This window comes from Anolis carolinensis, chromosome 3 (genome assembly GCF_035594765.1).
Source record: "Anolis carolinensis isolate JA03-04 chromosome 3, rAnoCar3.1.pri, whole genome shotgun sequence".
In the NCBI taxonomy this organism is placed as follows: Eukaryota; Metazoa; Chordata; class Lepidosauria; order Squamata; family Dactyloidae; genus Anolis; species Anolis carolinensis.
This window is the reverse complement of record NC_085843.1, coordinates 22,258,053-22,280,006: the sequence shown is the minus strand read 5'-3', so window position 1 is coordinate 22,280,006 and position 21,954 is coordinate 22,258,053. Positions and strand designations below refer to the sequence as shown.

Below are 21,954 nucleotides of genomic sequence, written 5' to 3'. Positions count from 1 at the left end.
TAACACTCACAATCAGTTCACTGTTTCCTGGTCTCAGTATGGATCAGCCAGGTTACTTCTATTTTCTTGGAAAAATAATCTCCCCAAGATACCAAATGAAAGGAGCAAAGCAAATCCCAGGCTATTGCTTTTAACCAAGCCAGACATTCAGAGCTTTGCCATAAAGCCATCATTTCAGTCTCATAATTTGAATGCCCTCTTGTGTAATGATCATTTCATGAGAAGAGATGCAGCATAATTGAAAGATATGAAGGGTCTGGTGTGAATATGTGTGTTGCTTTGCCTTCCTCTGACCGTTACTGTGGTGATAACAAGACCAACACTTATAAGCAGTACTTTTCCCCCACCTGAATTGATATCTAGAAGCCAGGAAAAATATAATTTGATTATCTCCACTTTACAAAGTGAGAAACCTGAACACAAAATTTTAAAGGGACCCAGGAGACTGCTTTTAAACCCTGAGTTTAAAGAGATCCTTCTTGCTTAATATGCTATTGGCTAGCAACAACAGCAAAGGTAATAAATAATAATTTCTAGAAAAATATGGTTAGCTTTTTGTTTGTTTTGTTCAACCTTGTTTTTTGTGCCGGGAGCGATTTACAACAGAGAATGAATCAGAGGAATTCGTCAATTCAAACGTTGTACCCCAGAATTTCATTTCACCCCTCAAATATGTTTTGCTACTGTTATTTTCCTTGTTTAAAATAATAATTATTGAATCCCTACCGTTAGTGATGTGAATGCCTGGGGGTGAGAAGGCAGGAAAATTGAGAAAAATTGGGTTTTCATAGCCCTCTGATCATAAAGAAATAAAAATGAAAAAACTCATTTCATAATATTTTATTTCAGAGTGATGAAGAAAATGTTTATGATCAATGCCTGCTAACACTAAAACTCTGTGCTTTCCCTATGACGACTTAATTGCAATCCTAGGGTAAATTATTTAGCAATGTTCTCTAGAAGAGAAATCTAAACATCCCTCCTTAAACTGCAAATCCCATTTTTATCATGTCAGAAGCAATTTGAAAACACACTGCAAGTCGCTTCTGGTGTGAAAGAATTGGCCGTCAACAGAGACATTGCCCAGGGGACGGCCGGATGTGTTAGTTGGGAGGCTTCTCTCGTGTCCCCGCAAGCTAGAGTTGACAGACGGGTGCTCACCCCATCTCACGGATTCGAACCAACACAAGGGTTTAACCCATTGCACCACCACAGCTCTCGCAAATCCCATGAATCTATAGGATGGAACCACTGTGATTAAAGTGAATTATAGTATTACAATTATGTCGTGTGAAAGGGCCCCTGGTGTTCATATGTTTACTCTTTTAAAATTCTTTCTGGAAACTATTTAATAAAAAGACTTTTATGTAGGACAATATGTAGTTTCTGATCATTGCAGTTCTGCTAATATTTTCTCCGTTATCCCCGAGTCCCTTTGGGGAGGCTCACAGAAGCATATAAACAACAATGAGTAAGTATATACACAGTGACATAAGTATAAAAACAACAAGGAACATAAAATCTCAGCTAATAAAACTGTAAAATTTATAAAATTTCCTAAAACACAGTAGAACCTGTGAATAAAGCCTGCTATCTGCAGAAAAAAAATCAAAGTGCAAAGTGACATAATTGGTGGATCTAATTAAAGTGTATATTTGACATATCAAACAGGAAAATTGTAAGTCAAAACATTGTATAATTGTGTATATATATATATATATATATATATATATATATATATAGAGAGAGAGAGAGAGAGAGAGAGAGAGAGAGAGAATCTATTTGACAAATTACATCTCCTTTCATATCCAACTCAGACACTGCAGTCAGCAGAGGAGGCCTTACTCTTGGTCCCACCCCCGTCTCAAGTATAGCTGGTGAGAATGAGAGAGAAAATGAAAAAATGTAAATGAATACATTCCTGTTGTTTTAACCTGAGGGAACAACTCTTTAGGGATTTCTGTGTCCTATAGCATGACTCTATGATCAACTTCCATTAGAAGTTGGCTCCCCGACTCTGGAACTCCCTCCCCAGGGAGATTAGGTTGGCTCCCTCTCTACCTTCCTTCAGGAAACAACTGAAGACTTGGATGTTTCGGCAGGCCTTTGGAGATACAGTCATTAATTAATCAGCCCCAAAGGGTTTTTAATAATCTATCCCATTTTTATTACGATTTTACCATTTATGTGTTTTAAATGCAATTTTTATCCTGTATTTTTGTTTTAATTGATATATTGTATTACTGTTTTATCTTTTTATAGTGTGATTTGTATTATGTTGCCTATGTTTTGTTCTATGTTGTTTGGGCCTCTGCCCCATGTAAGCCGCCCCGAGTCCCCGCAGGGAGATGGTGGCGGGGTATAAATAAAATTTATTATTATTATTATTATTATTATTATTATTATTATTATTATTATTAGAAGCTGACCATAGAATTGCATTGGAGAGCCTAGATCAGTGGTTTCGAACCTTTGGTCCTTCAGTTGTGTTGGACTTCTACTCCCAAAATCCCAGCCTGTTTACCAGCTGTTAAGAATTGTGGGAGCTGGGGACCACTGGCCTAGAGATTCGTACAAAGTTTTTCTTTCTAGACATCTCTAGATCCTCTTTTATGACTGGAAGACATTTACCATAGAATTGCATTGGAGATTCTAACAGGGAACATTTTAATAGAATCTGTGAATAATCGAATACACATAAGTCAAAACCACAAATGCAGATTGACAACTGTAACTCATTTTATGTTTCAACAGTAACTGAATGATTTTCAATATATAAAGGATGGTCATAAGTTTCATAATTTTCTGGATATTTTACATCTCTGCTTTGCTTTTCAACAAACAGTATTTCACTTCTTTCTTCATATTGTGCTCCTTTTATATTTTTTTTAAAAAACCCTCCACAGTGGTGTTTATAAATCATGCAGCATCCTCAAAATGATTCATTCAGAAGGTCTTCATCATTGGCGCATGCTATTTCAATCTGCCATCTTCATCTCTGCCTTGTGGTAAAAGATGCTGCTTGGGATCATTGAACAATTCTGAGACAAATAAGACTCCACTCACAGTCAAAATAAACAGAATTAGCATTGCTAATTTCACATACTAAAAAACAGTCATAGTGAAATTCCAGACACAGTGTTGAAGTCCAAATTATCTAGAAGACCAAAGATTCTCCATTTCAGATGGAAATATCAACACAGACAAAAGAAGGAACTATCCAAGGTTCTGAACTTATTTGAGGACTTGAATCCACTTAGGTCTATGCATATAGAAAATGTATCTTTTCACTGACATGGAAGATTCCAGCGGCCACCAGAACAGAAAGCTAATCATTCAGATTCCAGATGATGTCATTGTGCAGCTATTCCAACTTGTCCTCCTAAATTGATGCAGATTGGTTTTAAGAAAGAAAAAAGAGGCAAGAAGCAGTGGGGAAATGGACAACAGTTATATTTATGGACAAATGTTTATATTGGTATCTACATTGAAGTAACAATGGCATGATGAAAAGCTTTTTTGGAAGTATGATTGCAATTCACGGGAAAATGTCTTATAAGGAAAATACCAGGTTTTTTCTCATTCTACCAGAAATGTGCAGTGTAGAATGGAGGCTGTAATGTACATTAGCACATGTGAGAGTGCCTTGGACCACAAGAAGATCAAATCAGTCCATACTCCAGGAAATAAAGCCTGACTGCTCACTGGAGGGAAGGATATTAGAGGCAAAGATGAAGTACTTTGGCCACATAATGAGAAGACAGGAAAGCTTGGAGAAGACAATAATGCTGGGGAAAATGGAAGGGAAAAGGAAAAGGGGCTGACCAAGGGCAAGATGGATGGATGGTATCCTTGAATTAACTGACTTGACCTTGAAGGAGCTAGAGGTGGCAATAGCCAACAGTGAGCTCTGGCATGGGCTTATCCATGAGGTCACAAAGAGTCGGAAGCGACTGAACGAATAAACAACAAAGCCTCTCCAGGGTGGCAGGGCTAAACACTACTGGGTGTTTAATTATGAGTTTCACTGGTTTCAACGAGTCTCCATCTACCCAAAGAACACATTTCCTGGCATTCATCTATTGGCCCAGCATTCATGAATTGGTCATAGACATCTGTGTAAAGGGAAGCCCAAATAGTTAGAGTTGCAAATATGCAAAGGTTTCTATGTGTATGGGAACCTCGATCATGCTGGTTTCCAATTCTTTGGGAACATAGGTACTTGTATTTCATATAGGGCTGCCAGGTGAAATACAGGACTTCTATGCCTTTAGGTTTTGTATAGAAAATTGAATTTTGGGATTTCATACAGTATTGCTTGTCATGCTTTTCATTAAAGCTACGGGAACCCTGCCTGCTAATTCCCTCTGCAATGCTTGCACACTGTATGCAGCTACTGCTAGTAAATTCACAAGGTGAATTAGGTATCTACCCATAGGGCTAGCAGCTGCAGTGGGAAGATGAAAAATGGCAGACCTAGGTCAAGGGTTTCTCTTTGTAATGGGTATTAATGTTTTATTGTATTTTAATGTCACCATTCTCTTGGCATGGGACCTGGGACAGCTTGTGAAAAGATTAAAACAAGATAAAGCCAAAAACCTGAGAAGAAAAATGAAACACAATGAAACAAGTTAGCATATAGTTACAGCACATAGACTCCATAATGTTCCCCACAACCAATTGGCTACTAAATGCCTATTTGAAGAGAAAGAGATTTGCCTGCCAGGTAAAGGAGAACAAAAAATATATTAAACTATTCTTCTGTAGGTGGGAGTTTCACAGCCTGGGACAAGCCAAGAAGGCTTTGTACCATGTCCTCACCAGGTAGTCTGGAGATGGTGGTGGGACCGGGGGAAAAAAAGAAGCCTTCTTCTGATATAAGACTCTGGTGGGTTCATATGCTGTATATTCTCCAATCCCACTCCACCTTTCCATTAATGGCTACTGTTGGAGGTGATGGGAAAAAACACAAGATGAAGATATGGCAAATTTTATTACAGAATTTAAAGCAACAAAAGAAGAACATAACATGACATGAAGCTGTCATTTGCAATGACAACCCTAATTTTCTCATAACAGGTAATTTTACTCTTAAAGGAAACAAAAGGACACCAGAGCAAAAATTGATTGTTCTCTCTATTCTTTGTGAAGTATGAATTTTCCAACAGACTTATTTACTTCCAATTTGTTCTCTTTTAAAAGTCAGCCTTTTACTACTGGAGGTGTCATTGGAATATTTATTTGTGTATGCTTGGCTGGAGTGGAACTATGCAACATTTCTTTTACTCACTTGTGGAAGCCAATTCAGTATTGTTTCACATGAGAACTGGAAAGATAAGGCATTGTGCACTAGCATCAGTCAATCTTCTCTCGAGCTCAGTGGTCCAATTGTTGTTGAATTTGTTGCTTGTAAATATACAAGTTCATAAATCTCCAGCACATGCTTTGCAAGGTAACCGATGTTTCTGTTGAATTTCTGTTTGCACGTTGCAAATAGTCTTGCTAAATAAACCCAGTCATAGAATCAGAGCAAGCAATCTTTAGTAGCACTTAACAGAAGTTACTACCTTATTATACGCTTGTACAAGGCTAGAAATTTTAGTCAAAAAATCAACCCGCAAAATCTAGGTCAATGTATCCATGTGTCTATATGACCAATTTACCTTAACTTGTATGTATGTGTGTATATGTATGTGTATGTATGTGTGTGTGTGTGTGTGTATCACCATTTTCTGTCTGGCATGACACCGCTTCTAGTCTTTTTGAATGCCAAGTTGGGGAAATATAACAGACATATTAGATTCTTGGTTGCATAAGGAAAGCTTCACAAATATAAGACTGCCAAAGGCAATTGAAAATTCATGGATGGTGCATAACTATTTGTCAGTGTCTTTAGGTTAACAGATAAATAACTACAATTGTAGAAACAACTGAACAACTGCTGTACATTCTCTTTTGCATATGGGACAATAAAAAAGAATTCTGGCACATAAAGTGGAGTAGAACACATTGATGCTGTACAAGCATAATATAGAGCCTTGGCTTTTACTTAACCCAAACAAGAAAAACTCTTCTAAGGCTAGCCATTGTGAAACATGAAACTGGAAAGCTACACTGATGTGCAATGAAAAATTTGCAAATCTGTCCTTAAAGATATCAAGGTCAGAGTTACCAGCATACCATTAATTTACATGCCATGCTAAACCTGAATATCACTTTGCGTGACAGTCAACGAAGGTGATAAACAGAATAGGGATACACACACACACATGTTGGTGCCAACATAATATAGTGGTTTGAACATTGGACTACAACTCTGGAGAATAGGGTTTTTCAAACCTTTGTTCAATCATCAAAAACCACCGAGTGACCTTAGGTAAGTCACACACTCTTAGGTTCAGAGAAATGTAGGGAAGTTTGGCTTAAGGCCACCATAAGTGGGAAATGACAAGTGTACACAACAACAACAACAACAACAACAACAACAACAACAACAACAGTAATAACACTATACATACATATATCAGGCCATAAATCTGATTACACAAAAGCTTATGGAAGGCATTACTTTTTTCAGTCTCCAAAGTGCCAGAGGATTGTTTTACATCTCTTTCAAGAAAGTGCAGCTTTTCAGACCTTTAGATGGCATGCGATTTTTATTCCAACATGGCTTACCATCTTGAACAAATAGTTTGCTTGGATTGATGCTTTAAATTGTTGGGGCTGCACTCCTTGGAACTACTTAGGAACTTTGCTATTATTTGCCTTCAAGTCATTTCTGTCTTATGATAACCCCAAGAAAAAGAATTTCACACAAACACACACACCTTCATATATAATGTCATCTCCTCTGGAGATTATTGAACTGAGGCTGGATGGCCATCTGTTGGGAAGGCCTTGACTATGTCTTCCTGCTGGGCTGAAGGGGGTTGAACTGGTTGCCTCCTGGAAGTCTCTTATAATTCTATGCTTCCCTTCCCACCACAGGCCCCTCCCTTGAGCCCCTATTCATTTGGAAAGCTCTGCATTGTTGGTTTACTTTAAACACAGGTCCCAGGTTCAAACCCTGGGAGCGGCGTGAGCAGCCGCTGTTAGCTCCAGCTCCTGCCAACCTAGCAGTTCAAAAACATGCCAGTGTGAGCAGATCAGTTGGTACCGCTCCGGTGGGAAGGTAACGGCACTCCATGCAGTCATGCCGGCCACATGACCTTGGAGGTGTCTACGGACAACGCCGGCTCTTCGGCTTAGAAATGGAGATGAGCACCAACCCCCAGAGTCAGACATGACTGGACTTAATATCAGGGGAAACCTTTACCTTTTTACTTAGACACATAAAGGGAAGAAAGGGGTTTGCTCCTGGAATGAAACTTGATTTTAATTCAGAATGTCAGTAACCTCTTCTGGACTCACTTGAATGGCATGAAATTGGTTAGAATAGCTTCCGTATAATCAGTTTCATTCTAGAAAGAAATAAAATAAATGTCAAGGTACCACTGAGACAGAAAACTAACAATGTTTTCTTTTGAAAAATTCATTTGCTCAGACACAAGTGCTCTTCTCATCACCTGTTTATGATTAAAATATACTTTAAAACAAAATGGCTTCAGAAATTAAAGGGGAAAAGGTGTTTTGTGGTTACAAGTACTGTTCAAGAAGCACCCAATGAATATGCTAAAATTTACACCCATCTGCTAAAGTAATGCTAGGTGAATTGCTAGAAGCATTTTAGCTGTTACTTGTTGCCTTAAAGCCTGGAATTTAGTTCGGCATCAAAATAGCAGGGAATATTTGTATATACTCTTCAAGCAAAAGCTACAATAGTGCTCCAGAACAGCTATTCAGAAGTGAGCAACATTGGGCAGTGTGGCAGGAAGGATAGCAGGCAAGCCACCCCATGAGGTTGTTAGACTGCCAATCCCAACATTGCTTCATATTTTAACTACAACCAATAGGAATTTCAGTCTACATGGGAGAGCTGCATTGTGTGTGTATCTCTCTTGAGTGGGGTGGGGACGAATAAAATCATTGCTCACCAAATAAGAATTCTATGTCTCCAAATTACAATTCCCTTTAGTTTGCAGACTCCAGGCATTGCAGAAAGTAAGATAATAATTTTTTAAAAAAAACAAAACAAAAACAACTCACACCTAGAATTCCTGTCATAAAGTCATTTATGTTGCTGGACAGCACTGGACAGCTCTCTGTTGGGGATACTTTTAGCTGAAGATCCTGTATTGATTGGGGGATTGAATTAGAATGCAATGGGATTTGGGAAGAAGTAAATTGTGTCACTTGTTCAATTTCAAAGAGTTGTGTAAGGTTTGCTAAGCAGCAATCCAGCCTGCTAGTTATCTCTAGTGCAAAAACTATATATTCTGTTGTTGTTCATAGAGGTGGCTGGTGTTCCATGAGGTTTTTAGTTCAAGCTGTCCGACATTGAAATCTACTTTCCTGTAACTTGAGACCATCTTGTTCTATCTTCTGGGACAGCAGAGAACAAGCCTGCTCCCTTCTCTCTGTGACAGACCTTGAGATATTTAAATAATATGATCAGTCTTCTCCTCACCACTTGACATATTCAATATCTATCAATATTTGAGTACACTCTCCTGTGGTCTACTAAGATTCCTAGATCCCTTTCACATGTATTGTGAAAGGAATCTAGGAGTCTTAGTAGACCACAAGCTGAACATGAGTCAACATGTTCATTAAAAAAGCTGTATCAACAGGAATATAGTGTCTATTCCACTTTGGTCAGACCTCACCTGGAAGACAATGTCCAGTTATGGGCACAATTCAAGGAGATGGACAAGCTAGAGAAGGGCAATCAAAATGGTGAAAGATCTGGAAGCCAAGCCCTACTATAGCAGTTCTCAACCTGTGGGTCCCCAGGTGTTTTGGCCTACAGCTCCCAGAAATCCCAGCCAGTTTACCAGCTATTAGGATTTCTGGAAGGCCAAAACTGTGACACCTCAGGCGGCATGAGCACTGGGAATCAGACACGAAGGCCAATAAACAATCTAATATCTTTATTAAGGAAATAAAGGAGACAACTAAAAATAAGCAGAGTATGTAGTCCAGGAATAGACCTTTCAGGAACGGTCAAATATAGTCCAGTAATATGAAAGTAGATGTCCAGTATTAGAGTTCAAAGTTTTAAATCCAATAACCGAAACACACTCAAACCTTTAGGCTGTTTGAGTGGGGATTAAGGCAAGATCTGTCAAAGAGTTCCAGGGCTCGAATCCAAGGCTAGGATGCAAAGCAAGGCAAAGTTAGTCGGGGTAAAGCTGAAACGCTGTCAAGGCTTGACAGGGAGATGAGATGCAACGCCGGTCTACTCGAGAGTAGCGCACTGTGGGACTAGAGACAATGTGAATTCTTCAACTGACACGTTGAACACCGCAAAGGCCAGTTGACGCCCAGAACTTTTATGAGACTTTGCTCTCCTCTCCAGCCAGGTGTCTGAACTCTTTCCCAAGGGAAAATGACTAAAGTCAACAACTTGCCAGATGCAATCCTCCCTGAGAACTCTCAAGGGAACCGGCTTAATTAACACTTGCTCTCTCCGCTAATCGAGCGCTTCTCCTCAAAATCTGCTTCTCCGTGCGCGAAGTTTCCCAAAACAATTTGCGGTCAAACATAGCATTCTCTGGAGAACCGGGCTGTGAGTCAAGGCCCTTTTTAATTAACTGTGGGCTAAAACTGTCAACAGGGGACATCTGGAAGGGAGCGGAATCATGCGGAAATGGCAGAAACCCCATCTCTTCTTCAGTCTGCTCCGTAATGGCGACGGGGTCATGACTCGGGGGGCTCTGAGACACTACAAAAACATCTGGGGGCCCACAGGTTGAGAACCACTGTCCGACTAGGAATGGTTTAGAGATCTGGGTATGTTTATCTTGGGGAAAGGAAGGTTGAAATATCTGAGGACTTGATGATTTCACATTCCTTTGGTCGTTTTGATCCTAAAGTGAACCTAGCAAAAGATTTTTCTGAGGCCAAGTGTGCAACTTGCCTAAAGTCGCCCAGTTACTTTCCCAGCTGAGCAGGGATTTGAATCCTGTTCTTCAGTATAATGTTTCAATCTTAAAACTACCTTTTTTTGCTCCTTTTCTTTGGATGCCCAGTTCCATTTTAAATGTGCCACTGATAGATTTTAAGTTATTGCAAAACCAAAAGTTTTATGCATTGCTTGTCTTCCAGCATTTCATAGACTAGACAATGAATGCAAATGACGAGAGATTCCAGCTAAACATGAGTAAGAACTTCCTGAAAATGAGAGCAGTTTGACAATAGAATGGATGATGGAGTGTTCTTCTTTGCTTGAGGAAGAAGTGCTTGTTTGAATGAGTGCATCCAATAACTACAGACTGAGTGCAGTAAGAAACACTTTTAACTACTATGGCTCAATTGTATGGAATCCTGAGAGCTGTGGTTTGGTGAAGCATCAATACTATTTCTCAGAGAAACTCCCATGATTCCATACTATTGAGTATTGGCAGTCAAAGTGGTATCAGACTGCACTAATTCCATAGTACAGGCAGCCCCCAAGTTATGAACAAGATAGACTTGTTCTTAAATGTGAACAGTAGACTTGTTCTTAAATGTGTTGTCGAAGGCTTTCATGGCTGGAATCACTGGGTTGCGGTGAGTTTTCTGGGCTGTATGGCCATGTTCCAGAAACATTCTCTCCTGACATTTCACACACATCTATGGCAGGCATCCTCAGAGGTGTGAATACAGGAAAGTGGGGTTTCTATATCTGTGAAAAGTCCAGGTTGGGAGAAAGAATTCTTGTCTGTTGAATGTTGCAATTAATCACCTTGATTAGCTTTTAATGGCCTTGCAGATTCAAAGATGGGTGTTTCCTGCCTGAAAGAATCCTTTGCTGGGAGGTGTTAGCTGGCCCTGATTGTTTCCTCTTTGGAATTCCTCTGTTTTCTGAGTGGTGTTCTTTATTTACTGTCCTGATTTTAAAGTTTTAAACTACTGGTAGCCAGATTTTATTCATTATCATGGTTTTCTCCTTTCTGTTGAAATTGTCCACATGCTTGTGGATTTCAATGGTTTTTCTGTTTAGTCTGACAAAGTAGTTGTTAAAGTGGTCCAGCATTTCTGTGTTCTCAAATAATATTCTGTGTCCAGGTTGGTTCATTAAGTGCTTTGCTATGGCTGACTTCTCTGGTTGAGTTAGTCTGCAGTGCCTTTCATGTTCCTTGATTCGTGTCTGGGCAATGCTGCGTTCGGTGGTCCTTATGTAGACTTACCCACAGCTGCATGGTCTACGGTAGACTCCTGCAGAGGTGAGAGGATCCCTCTTGTCCTTCGCTGACCATAGCATTTGTTGGATTTTCTTAGTGGGTCTATAGATAGTTTGTATGTTGTGTTTCTTCATCAGATTCCCTATGTGGTCAGTGGTTCCCTTGAAGCATGGTAAGAACACCGTTCCTCTGGGTGGATCTTTGTCTTAACTCTTTACTTAACTCAATCAGAGAAATCAGCCATAGCAGAACACTTGATGAACCATAGAATCATAGAATCATAGAATAGTAGAGTTGGAAGAGACCTCATGGTCCAACCCCCTGCCAAGAAGCAGGAAATCGCATTCAAAGCACCCCTGACAGATAGCCATCCAGCCTCTGCTTAAAAGCCTCCAAGGAAGGAGCCTCCACCACAGTCCGGGGCAGAGAGTTCCATTGCCGAACAGCCCTGGACACAGTATATTATTTGAGAACACAGAAATGCTGGACCACTCTAACAACTACCACGTCAGACTACACAGAGAAGCCACTGAAATCCATAAGCATGTGGAGAATTTCAACAGAAAGGAAGAAACCCTTAAAATGAACAAAATCTGGCTACTAGTATTAAAAAAAATCTCTAAAATCAGGACAGTAAATAAAGAACATCACTCAGAAGACAGAGAAATTCCAGACAAGAAACAAGCAGTGCCAGGTAACTCCTCCAAACAAAGGATTCCCCTAGGCAGGAAACAGCCAGGCTTTGAAGCTGCCAGGCTATTCAATGCTAAACAAGTTGGCCAATTGCAACATTAACACTTGCCTCAGGCAGACAAGAGTTCTTTCTCCCACCCTAGACATTCCACAGATAAATAAACCCCACTTGCCTAGTTTCCAACAGGTCTTCTTCAGGTCTTCGTATTGTGCTTGGTTTGGAACCTCCCACGTGGCCCCTCCTGGGAGTGCACGACTCCGGTGGTTATGCCCATAGGTTCAATGGAACACGCAAGCCCCCTCGCCACGACAATATGACAATCCATCGAGGAGGAGTAAGTAAGTAAGTTTCCAACAGACCTCACAACCTCTGAGGATGCCTGCCATAGATGTGTGCAAAACGTCAGGAGAGAATGCTTATGGAAGATGGCCATAAAGCCTGGTAAACTCACAGCAACCCAGTGGTTCCAGCCATGAAAGCCTTCGACAACACATAGGTTTAGTAGGTTTGTTCTTAAGTTTAATCTGTATGTACAGGTATATTTTAAAATGTAACTTGAGCCAAATCTATGCTATTAGCTATTTATTTATTTAATTTACAGTATATTCCGCCCTTCTCACCCCGAAGGGGACTCAGGGCAGATCACATTATATACATATAGGGAAAACATTCAATGCCCATATACACATAGAACTGAGACAGAGACAGACACAAAGGCAATTTAACCTTCTCCTGAGGGGATGTTCGAGTCTGACCACAGGGGGGGAGCAGCTGCTTCATCATCCACTGTGACGGCACTTCCTCATTCCAACGTCGTAAAATAGTTATAGTTATAGGTACAAGTGGTACCTTATTTCCTACTTGATAGATGCAACTATCTTTCGGGTTGCTAGGTCAGCAACGAGCAGGGGCTATTTTTTTATTTTTTTATTGACGGGTGCTCACCCTGCCACGGGCTGGCCTCAAACTCATGACCTCATGGTCAGAGTGATTTATTGCAGCAGGCTGCTCACCAGCCTGTGCCACAGCCCGGCCCCTATGTATAGCATAGGGAAGGGTCAACATGCTCCTTTGCTGTCTGTGTCCCTGTTCAGAACATTTCACCTCAGTTTCTGTCCCTGTGATAATTGGATTATTGGATAATTGGCCAGCCCGTGGCGGGGTGAGCACCCGTCAATTAAAAATAAAATATAGCCCCTGCTCATTGCTGACCTAGCAACCCAAAAGATAGGTGCATCTATCAAGTAGGAAATAAGGTACCACTTATAAAAAGTGGGGAGGCAAGTTTAACTAATTTACAACGTTGGAATGAGGAAGTGAGGAAGTGCCATCAGAGTGGATGATGAAGCAGCTGCTCCCCCCTGTGGCCAGAATCGAACATCCCCTCAGGAGAAGGTTAAATTGCCTCTGCGTCTGTCTGTCTGTCTGTCTGTGTTCGATGTGTTTATGGGCATTGAATGTTTGCCTTATATGTAGATAATGTGATCCGCCCTGAGTCCCCTTCGGGGTGAGAAGGGCGGAATATAAATACTGTAAATAAATAAATAAATAAATAATTTTTGGAAAAAAATGTTTTGTTGTGGAAACAAGGATTGGTGAGAAAGCTTCAGTGGAGACACGTTTTCCCTATGATAACTCTTTCAGGAGTGAATTCCCCTTCCGAGGGGTAGATTTCTCTTACTTCTTGTTGTCTCACCCCCATTATTAACTACGAGTCCTTTGTAAGTCGGATGTCTATAACTCTGGGGCTGCCTGTAGAATTGCAGCCCCTGCCTTCTCTGCAGGTCGGAGCAAGAGTCTGGCGTGAGGCGCTTCGGCCACTAGGGGTCAGGGCCGAGCTCGGATTGGAATGAAAGTTCTGCTGCTCTTCTCCGCAGTTTAGTTGCACTTCTTTCCCTCCTAGAAGGTCGCCAGGTTCGGGGTGACCCTTCTGGCAGCCGCCTGTTGCTTCGCCGTTCAAGGCAGGCAGCCAGTGCCAGAGAGAGAGAGAGAGAGAAAGAGAGAGAAAACCCCGCGCGAGTTCCCATTGGAGAAAGAGGGCGAAGAGCGCCAAGGCAGCCGTAATTCCCCGCTGGCTCCCTTCAAGACCACTTTCTGGAGCCCGCTTTTCGAATCCGCTACAACAACAACAAAGTATCCTTGCGCTTTTGAGTGGCGTGTGCCTACAGAGCGATCTTGGGAGCCTCCACTTTCAAGGCAGTTAACTTTCTTGATAGGCTTTTAGGACTCGCTGCCAGAGACATCAGCGCAAAACCGAAGGGAGAAAGAAGAGCCGCGTTTCCTTGGGAGCTTTTGAGCGCCTTATTCTCAACGCAGGGCTCTCGAGGGAAAGAGATGGGAGAGGAGCTCTGAGAGAAGAAATTTTGGGGGGGAAACAAGAGATGTGGATTGGGGACAAGGCTTGGACCCGCTCTGCCCGCCTTTGGTAGCCTCAGAAGTGCGTTTATTGACTCTCCCGACCATGAAAGACGTGAAGACCAAAAGCGACGCCAGGGATTTCATCGCTGCTGCTGCTGCTTCTTCTTCGCACCTGCTACCAACCCAAGAGCCGTTCCCTCGAAGGGAGGCTTTCGAAGCCATAGACTTATCCCTGGATGGGATCTTGTATCCCAGAAGTTGTGAGGATGGAGAGGAAGAAGAGGAGGAGGAGGAGGAGGAAGAAGACGAGGAGGAGGAGGAGGAGGAGGGCAATGCCGAGGGAGGCTGCCCTTCCCTGGACCGGGTCCTGGAGACCCTCCTGACCCCTGCGCCCCCCTCCTCCTTCCCTCAAGCCAATCCAGCCCCGACGTGGCCCTTTTTCGGCGCCGAAAGGGCGCAGTTTGAGGGCAAACCCGACGGAGACGAGCCCCAGTCCGCCAACGAAGCCTTGCCCTCGAAGGAGGCGGACGGAGAAGAGGAGGAGGAGGAGGAAGGGGAAGGCAAGGAAGGGAAGGAAGGAGGAAAGCCCGCCTCGGGGCCCGGCACTCGGCTCCCGCTCGCCGCCGACGGAGGCCACGACTTCCTCAGCCTTTTGCCCCTCAACTCGGCCTACTTGGCGGCCAGGACTCGGCAGCTGCTGGACGGGGAGGGATTCCCCAACGGGGGCGGGAGGGGAGCCTTCGCCGCCGCCTCTGCCTCTGCCTCCGCCTCGCCGCCCTCGCTGGACTTGGCGCCTTATATGTATCCGCAGCACAACAGCCACCCCGGGGACGCGCAGGCCGGGCTCAAGATCAAGGAGGAGACCCTGGGCAAAAACGGCGCCTACCTGAACGCCAAGCCGTCGGGGAACCCCGGGCCGCCGCTCCCGCCTCCTGCGCTGCTCAAGAACAGCGTGGGCAACGGGGCCGCCCCCCACGAAGCCCCCTCCTCGGCGCTGGAGAGCGTCCTCTACAAGGCGGAGATGGCCGCCTCGTACGGAGCCGCGCCCTGCAGGACCCCCGCCCCCGCCTGCCTCCCCACGCGGGACTCCGGCCTCGGCCTCAGCCTCCCCTCCGCCTCCGCCTCCGCCGCCCCCCTCGCCTCGCCCCAGGCCTTCTACCAGCCCCTCGCCTTCCCCGCTAGCCAGCACCTGGCCGGCTTCAAAGACGCCCTGCCGCCCTTCTACTCGCCCTATTTCGGATGCATCAGGTAGGACTTCAGAGGTCAGCACCACAAAGTTGGATGGGAACTTCCCCCGTGCCTTTCCTCTCTCCCACTCGCCCTATTTGAGAGAGATCAAGTGGGAATGCATATCATAAAGTTTGTATGGCCCCCTTGCCTCCCTCCTGCTCCTAATTTGAGCGAGATCAGGAAGGGATATGGGACTAGCAGGCCGGTAGCGGGGGGGGGGGGGGGGGGGGGGGGGGTTAGGGGTTCAACCCCCCCCCCCGAAATTTTTCAGGTTATAAAAAAAACCCTGGTTTACTCATGAATTTTAACTGGTTAACCAAATCCCCATGCTAAGTCTATGAGATGCAAAACATTAAGAGTCCCTCCAGGCACTATCTCAAGCAGATATTGACAGATCTGTAGCCAGGGGAGGGGGTGCTAGGGGTTCAACCCCCCCCCCCCCCCGCCGAAATTTTCAAAACCCCTCCCGAAATTTTTTTCTGGCTACGGCCCAGGGGACTAGGTAAAGGTAAAGGTTTCCCCTGACGTTAAGTCCAGTCATGTCTGACTCTGGGGGTTGGTGCTCATCTCCATTTCTAAGCCGAAGAGCCGGCGTTGTCCATAGACATCTCCAGGTCATGTGGCCGGCATGACTGCCGGAGCGGTACCTATTAATCTACTCACTCCGCTCCTGGGATTTGAACCTGGGACCTTTCAGTCTGCAAGTTCAGCAGCTCAATGCTTTAACACACTTTGCCACCGGGGCTCCTGATATGGGACTAGAGCACCATAAAGTTGTATGCAACACCCACTTGCCTCCCATCTGCTCTCCCTCTTTGAGATATATCAGATAGGACTGTATGGTCAGCGTATCATAAAGTTGTATGCGAACCTCCCCGCGCCCTTACCTCCCTTCTTCTTTCCCCATTTGAGTTATATCAGGAGGGAATATGGGGTCAGAGTACCATAAAGTTGTATGGCAACCTTTCTCCCCCCCCCCCCCCCCGCCACCTTGCCTTGCCTCTCTTCTGCTCACCCTATTTGAGCTATATCAGGTAGGAATATATGGTCAGAGTATCATCAAGTTGTATGGAGGCAACCTCTCCCCATCCCTCGTGTTCCTTCTATTCACCCTATTTGAACTGTATTAGGTGGGACTATGGGGCCAGAGCACCACAAAGTTGTATGCAGTGCCCCCTTACCTCCCTTCTACTCTCCCTATTTGAGATATATCAGGTAGGACTACATATGGTCAGAGTATCATAAAGTTGTAGGGGAACTGCCTCCTTTCTGCTCTCCCTATTTGAGGTAGATCAGGTCAGACCATAAAGTTGTATAGCAACCCCTCCCCCTCCCTTGCATCCCTTCTGTTCACCCTATTTGAGCTGTATCCGGTGGGAATATGGGGCCAGAGCACCATAAAGTTGTCTGGCAACTTCCCTCTTCTTGCATTGCAACTCTTCTTCTCTCTCTATTTGAACTTATATCAGAAGGGAATATGGGGTCAGAGTATCATAAAGTTTCATGGAAACCTCTTTCCCCTTGCCTACCTTCTATTTGCTCTATTTGAGCTACATATATCATGGGAACCTGTTGCCCCTTCTTGCCTTGCCTCTCTTCTGCTCATCCTATTTGAAATATATCAGTAGGAATATATGGTCAGAGTATCATAAAAGTTGTATAGAGGCAACCTCTCCCTCTCCTATTTGAGTCCCTTCTATTCTCCTATTTGAGCTCTATCAGGTGATAATATGGGGCCAAAGTACCATAAAGTTGTATGGGAACCCCCCCCCCCCCATGTTTTGTCCCTTTGCAAAGGGCCATCCAGTGAGTGTTTCTCCAACTTGGGCCTTCCAGGTATTTTGGACTTCAGCTTCCAGAAGACCTCCTCATTGGCCAAGGCAAAACAAATACATTAAAAAAAATACTAGTGTGTGCATATGAAGTTAAAATGCAACAAATACAATTAAATTTAAATTTAAAACTTACAACCCCACTCAAAAAATAAAATTGAAAAAGTGTATGACTTGCCCAAGATCACTCGGGGCTTTCATGGCCAAGCAAGTATTCAAACCCTGGTTTCCAAAGTCATACTCCAATCCTTAAACCGCTATTTAATATAAAAGTACCCCTTTTTTAAAGCTTAATTGGGGCCGTATTATATTTTTAGAACTTCACAATGCCTCCTTTTTTGTTTCAACATGGAATTCATTTTACTATATGTGGAGTTTTTGCTAGCTCTATGGGCTGCTGGGGAGATAGGAGAAGCAGGAGGTGGGGCTTAATTCAGCCAGATTGGCAAACAAAAGGCTGACAGACTGATGACAAAATGGTGAGGGCTGGTAGAGGTGTTGTGGACCTCCCTCCTCTTTCTCCTCTTTCTCTCTCAGAGGTTACGGTATTAAAAAAAACACACCAAAACCAGAGCCATTATTGGCTTGGAGCCTTTTTCCCTCCACCTTCTCCTCACTACCACTCCCTGAAAGTAAGCACTCCCCCATTTTACAGGCTCTAAAAACCAATGAATCTAGGGTGCCATCAATTGCAAGGTATACTCCATGTTGCGTGCCTCAAGCCCGTTTCAACATATGATAACCCTAAGGCAGTGGTTCTCAACCTGGGGTCCCCAGACGTTTTTGGCCTTCAACTCCCAGAAATCCGAACAGCTGGTAAACTGGCTGGGAATTCTGGGAGTTGTAGGCCAAAAACATCTGGGGACCATAATCCTAAGGCAAACCTATGACAGTTTGTGAGTGTATGACTTGCCCAGAATCACCCAGAGGGCTTTCATGGCCAAGTACAATAAGTATTCAAATCCTGGTCTTCAGAGTCCTAGAACAATGCTTAAACCACTGACAGATATGGTATGCACATATGTATGTATTATGAAGATGTTTGAACAAACACACACACACCAACACAGTTGTAACAATAGTATTGCCCTCCAGGCCGTCCCTTCTTCCAAGTTTGGTTTGTTTTAGAAATAATTTTCTCTAAAGTGCTGCTTTCAGTAGATCAATTTATAATGCATCATTACAATTCTTTTCTGCGTTCATAGTAGGTTGTAATCTCATATCTTTAACAAATATGCTATAACCATAATGTTTTATGTTTTAGTCGCATGCTACAGCTATTATTCAAACAGATATAGCTGATCGTGGTTCCTTAAAGGCACAAAAGACTCAATACGCACACAAATAAGACTATTAACTGTCATGCCACTGTGGATACTTAGGAACCTTAATACCATGCACTTGTGAATTAATGTCAGGGATACAAGGTATGTCTGGCACAAATTTAAGAAAGCTTCAATTAAAAATGTATATTTCTGTGTACATAAATGAACATGTGATGTTCTGTCATAGTTATTTGATCCAATCAGAAAAAAATGAAAGAGATACATTATATAGTCAAAGAGATGGGTTATGTACCAATATTATGAATTCACTGGATGCTAGTCCTGTGGAGAACATTGAGTACTGTACTCCTTATTGACAGAGAACAAGTTTCATGAGTGCAGAGCAAACTGTAAAGATGTACGAAGGTATTGGAGTATGATGGAAAGCAGCGTGCAATAATAAATCCAAACTCAAATCTCAATCTGTTGTTATACAAAGAAACTTTGCTGGAGTTAGTGGACATGATCTATTACCACTTTATTTGGGACTTCTTTACAATACTGTTGGTACATCACTGATAGAAGAATAGCATCATGTAAAATTATATCCTGGCTTCACCCGGTGAGACAGATCAATAAGATGGCATAGACAACATGACAAGCTAGTGATTGATGTGATTGGGATTGTTGGTTCCACTCCTCTCTTCTGTTGCACTCAGTGGAATGGAAAAGATTTGGTTCTTAAATTTGATGAAATCCAGCTTGCCATTTCCTCTTATCTAGATGGGCAATGGTTCTGGTTTTGAAATGAACGCAGTTCATAACCTAGGATACAAAATGGGTCTGTTTCAACAAACTGTAGTCATGATTAGCCCAGGATTAAAGCTGTGTGACACTAGTTTAGTTAACTGGAATGAAGGTGAAGAAAAATGTGAATCAAAGGCATATTGCAGTTTGTTGTTTTCATAAAGCAAGATTTGCTGGGAACTCAGTGCTACTTTATTTTACAATCTTACCCCCATATTTATGGGTTTCCATTTTACAGATATGATTACAGGCAGTCCTCAAATTACAAACATCCAACTTACAAATGAGTCATAGTTAAGAACGGGCAGAGACAACAGGAAGTGAGAGAAATCTACCCCTCGGAAGGGAAATTCACTCTTAAAAGAAGTATCATGGGAAAAAAGTGTCTTCACTGAAGCTTTCTCACCAATCCTTGTTTACACAACAAGCCAAATTTTTCAAAATCCAATTATCACAGGAACAGCAAGTGAGATGAAATCTTCTGAACAGAGGCACAGACAGCAAAACAAACACCTTCACTATGCTATCCAAAATTAACGTGTGTGTGTGTGTGTGTGTGTGTGTGTGTGTGTGTGTGTGTGTATATAGTGGCACTTTAAAATGAACCTGTTTGACTTACATGCAAATTCTGTTTAAGAACCTACAGAACCTATCTTGTTTGTAACTTGGGTCCCCCTGTATTTGTGAGTTTGTGACTGTTATCTAGCTACATTGTAGTCCTTCCTCCAAACCATTTCCTGCTCTTTGCCAGCCCTTCCATGTACTGTAAAACTTGCCAGCCTCCACTCCACTGTTCACTTTTCTACCATGAAGACTCTGGTCCCTTCCATACAGGTGTATAAAATCCCACATTATCTACTTTGAACTGGATTATATGGCAGCATGGACTCAGAGTGAATATTGTGGATTATCTGCCTTGATATTCTGGGTTATATGGCTGTGTGGAAGGGCCCTCTGTCTCATTTAAACTTCTTTCCCAACAATCCACCTCCTTGTCTCTCCTGCTGTTGCAAAATGTTAAACCCTTTCCCAATCAACCAAATCCTTGCTGCTCTCCTTCTGCTGCCGGGTTTCAAACCTCTTTCCAATGATCCATATCTTTGGCTTTCTCCTACTACCAGATTTTAAATCTCTTTCTCAACAATCTGCCTCCTTACTGCTTTCCTGCTTTGAAATCTCTTTCCCAACAATCCATATCCTTGCCTCTCTCCCTCTGCAACCAAATTTTAAACCCTTTTCGCAATGATCCACTTCCGTCCACAGTGCTTTATTTCTTCTGCCAGATTTTAATTCTCTTTTCTAATGATCCACATCCTACCAGAGTGTGAATTTGAATTTAGCAGAAATAATCGAGTGACGTCTTTAAAATTAACTGTTTTGTTTTAGCACAAGCTTTAATGAATTTCAGACCACTTCTTCAGATACATTGATGGAGTACAATACCCAAACCTTTGGTATTTAAGGACATTTGCAGTCTTGTGAGAGTCCGATCAGAGTGCAGTGAAATTCAGAAAGATATAAATTGTGCCATTCGCAATATACTTTCAAGGGGTTATGTAAGAAACTACAGGTCTGTAAAGCAGCTCCCTGGCCTGTTGTCTTTGAGTTGGGAAAACTACATATGCATTCTGTTTGTTTTTGTAGAATCATAGAGTTGCAAAGGATCCTCCTGGGCCATGAATTCCAATCTCTTGCTCAATGCTTGGATCTCTAGCCAGAACATCCCTCATAGATCCAACCTCTTTTTGAAGAATTCCAGAGGAGACATCACCATGTTTCTAGGGAATTGGTTCAATTGCTGTGTGCCTTAAAGTCCTTCCTGACATATGATAAACCATATCATTTATTCAGAAGGAATTTGCCTTTGCCTTCCTCTGAGTCTAGACTGAGAGGGTGTAACTTGCTCAAGAACACCCCTGAAAGATATCTCTCTTGAAGGAACATATGTTTCCAAGAAAGAATTTGTTTTACTAATGCAGCTGTAGTAAGAAGTACCATATTAATAAAAACATTCTCTTTGTTTATAATTACGCTAACGGATTGGAATCTATTGAACATATTTTAGTTCATTTAATTAATCTGTTTCATTATCAAACATGAAGAGACTGATTTATTTTAGCACAAGAGCTGTGCTAGTTTGCTTTAATATAAAAAGGCTATATATATATATGTGAAGATTGTTTCAGAAATAGTCTTTATTAATCTGGTAATACAGGCAGAGTATCCTTATCTGAAGTGCTTGTGACCAGAAATATTCTGTAGTTCAGATCCCCTCCTTCACGCCCCAAGATTTTGGAATACTTGCACGTACTTAATGAGATATCTTGGAGATGGGACCCAAGTCTAAACATGAAATCCACTCATGTTTCATAGACACCTTATGCACATAGTTTGAAAGTAATTTTATTCAAAAAATGTTGAATAATTTTGGTCATGGAACAAAGTTTGTGTACATTGAATCATCAGAAAGCACAGGGGTCACTGTCAGCCACCTAAATGGACAA

The 21,954-nt window shown here is 42.5% G+C and overlaps 1 protein-coding gene across 2 annotated transcripts in view; it reads left to right on the top strand.

The window, feature by feature from the left end:
- pgr (progesterone receptor) overlaps window positions 1–21,954 on the top strand; it is a 119,796-nt gene that overhangs the window by 27,782 nt on the left and 70,060 nt on the right. Inside the window, exon 1 of one of the 2 annotated variants that reach the window (XM_062974565.1) lies at window positions 13,830–15,564. The exons of the other annotated variant lie outside the window; for it this stretch is intronic. Within the exon in view, the coding sequence (XP_062830635.1) occupies window positions 14,420–15,564 (1,145 nt within the window). The 5' untranslated portion in view covers window positions 13,830–14,419. Of the gene's footprint in view, window positions 1–13,829; window positions 15,565–21,954 lie in introns of those variants that run through there. 2 annotated transcript variants of the gene reach the window in all.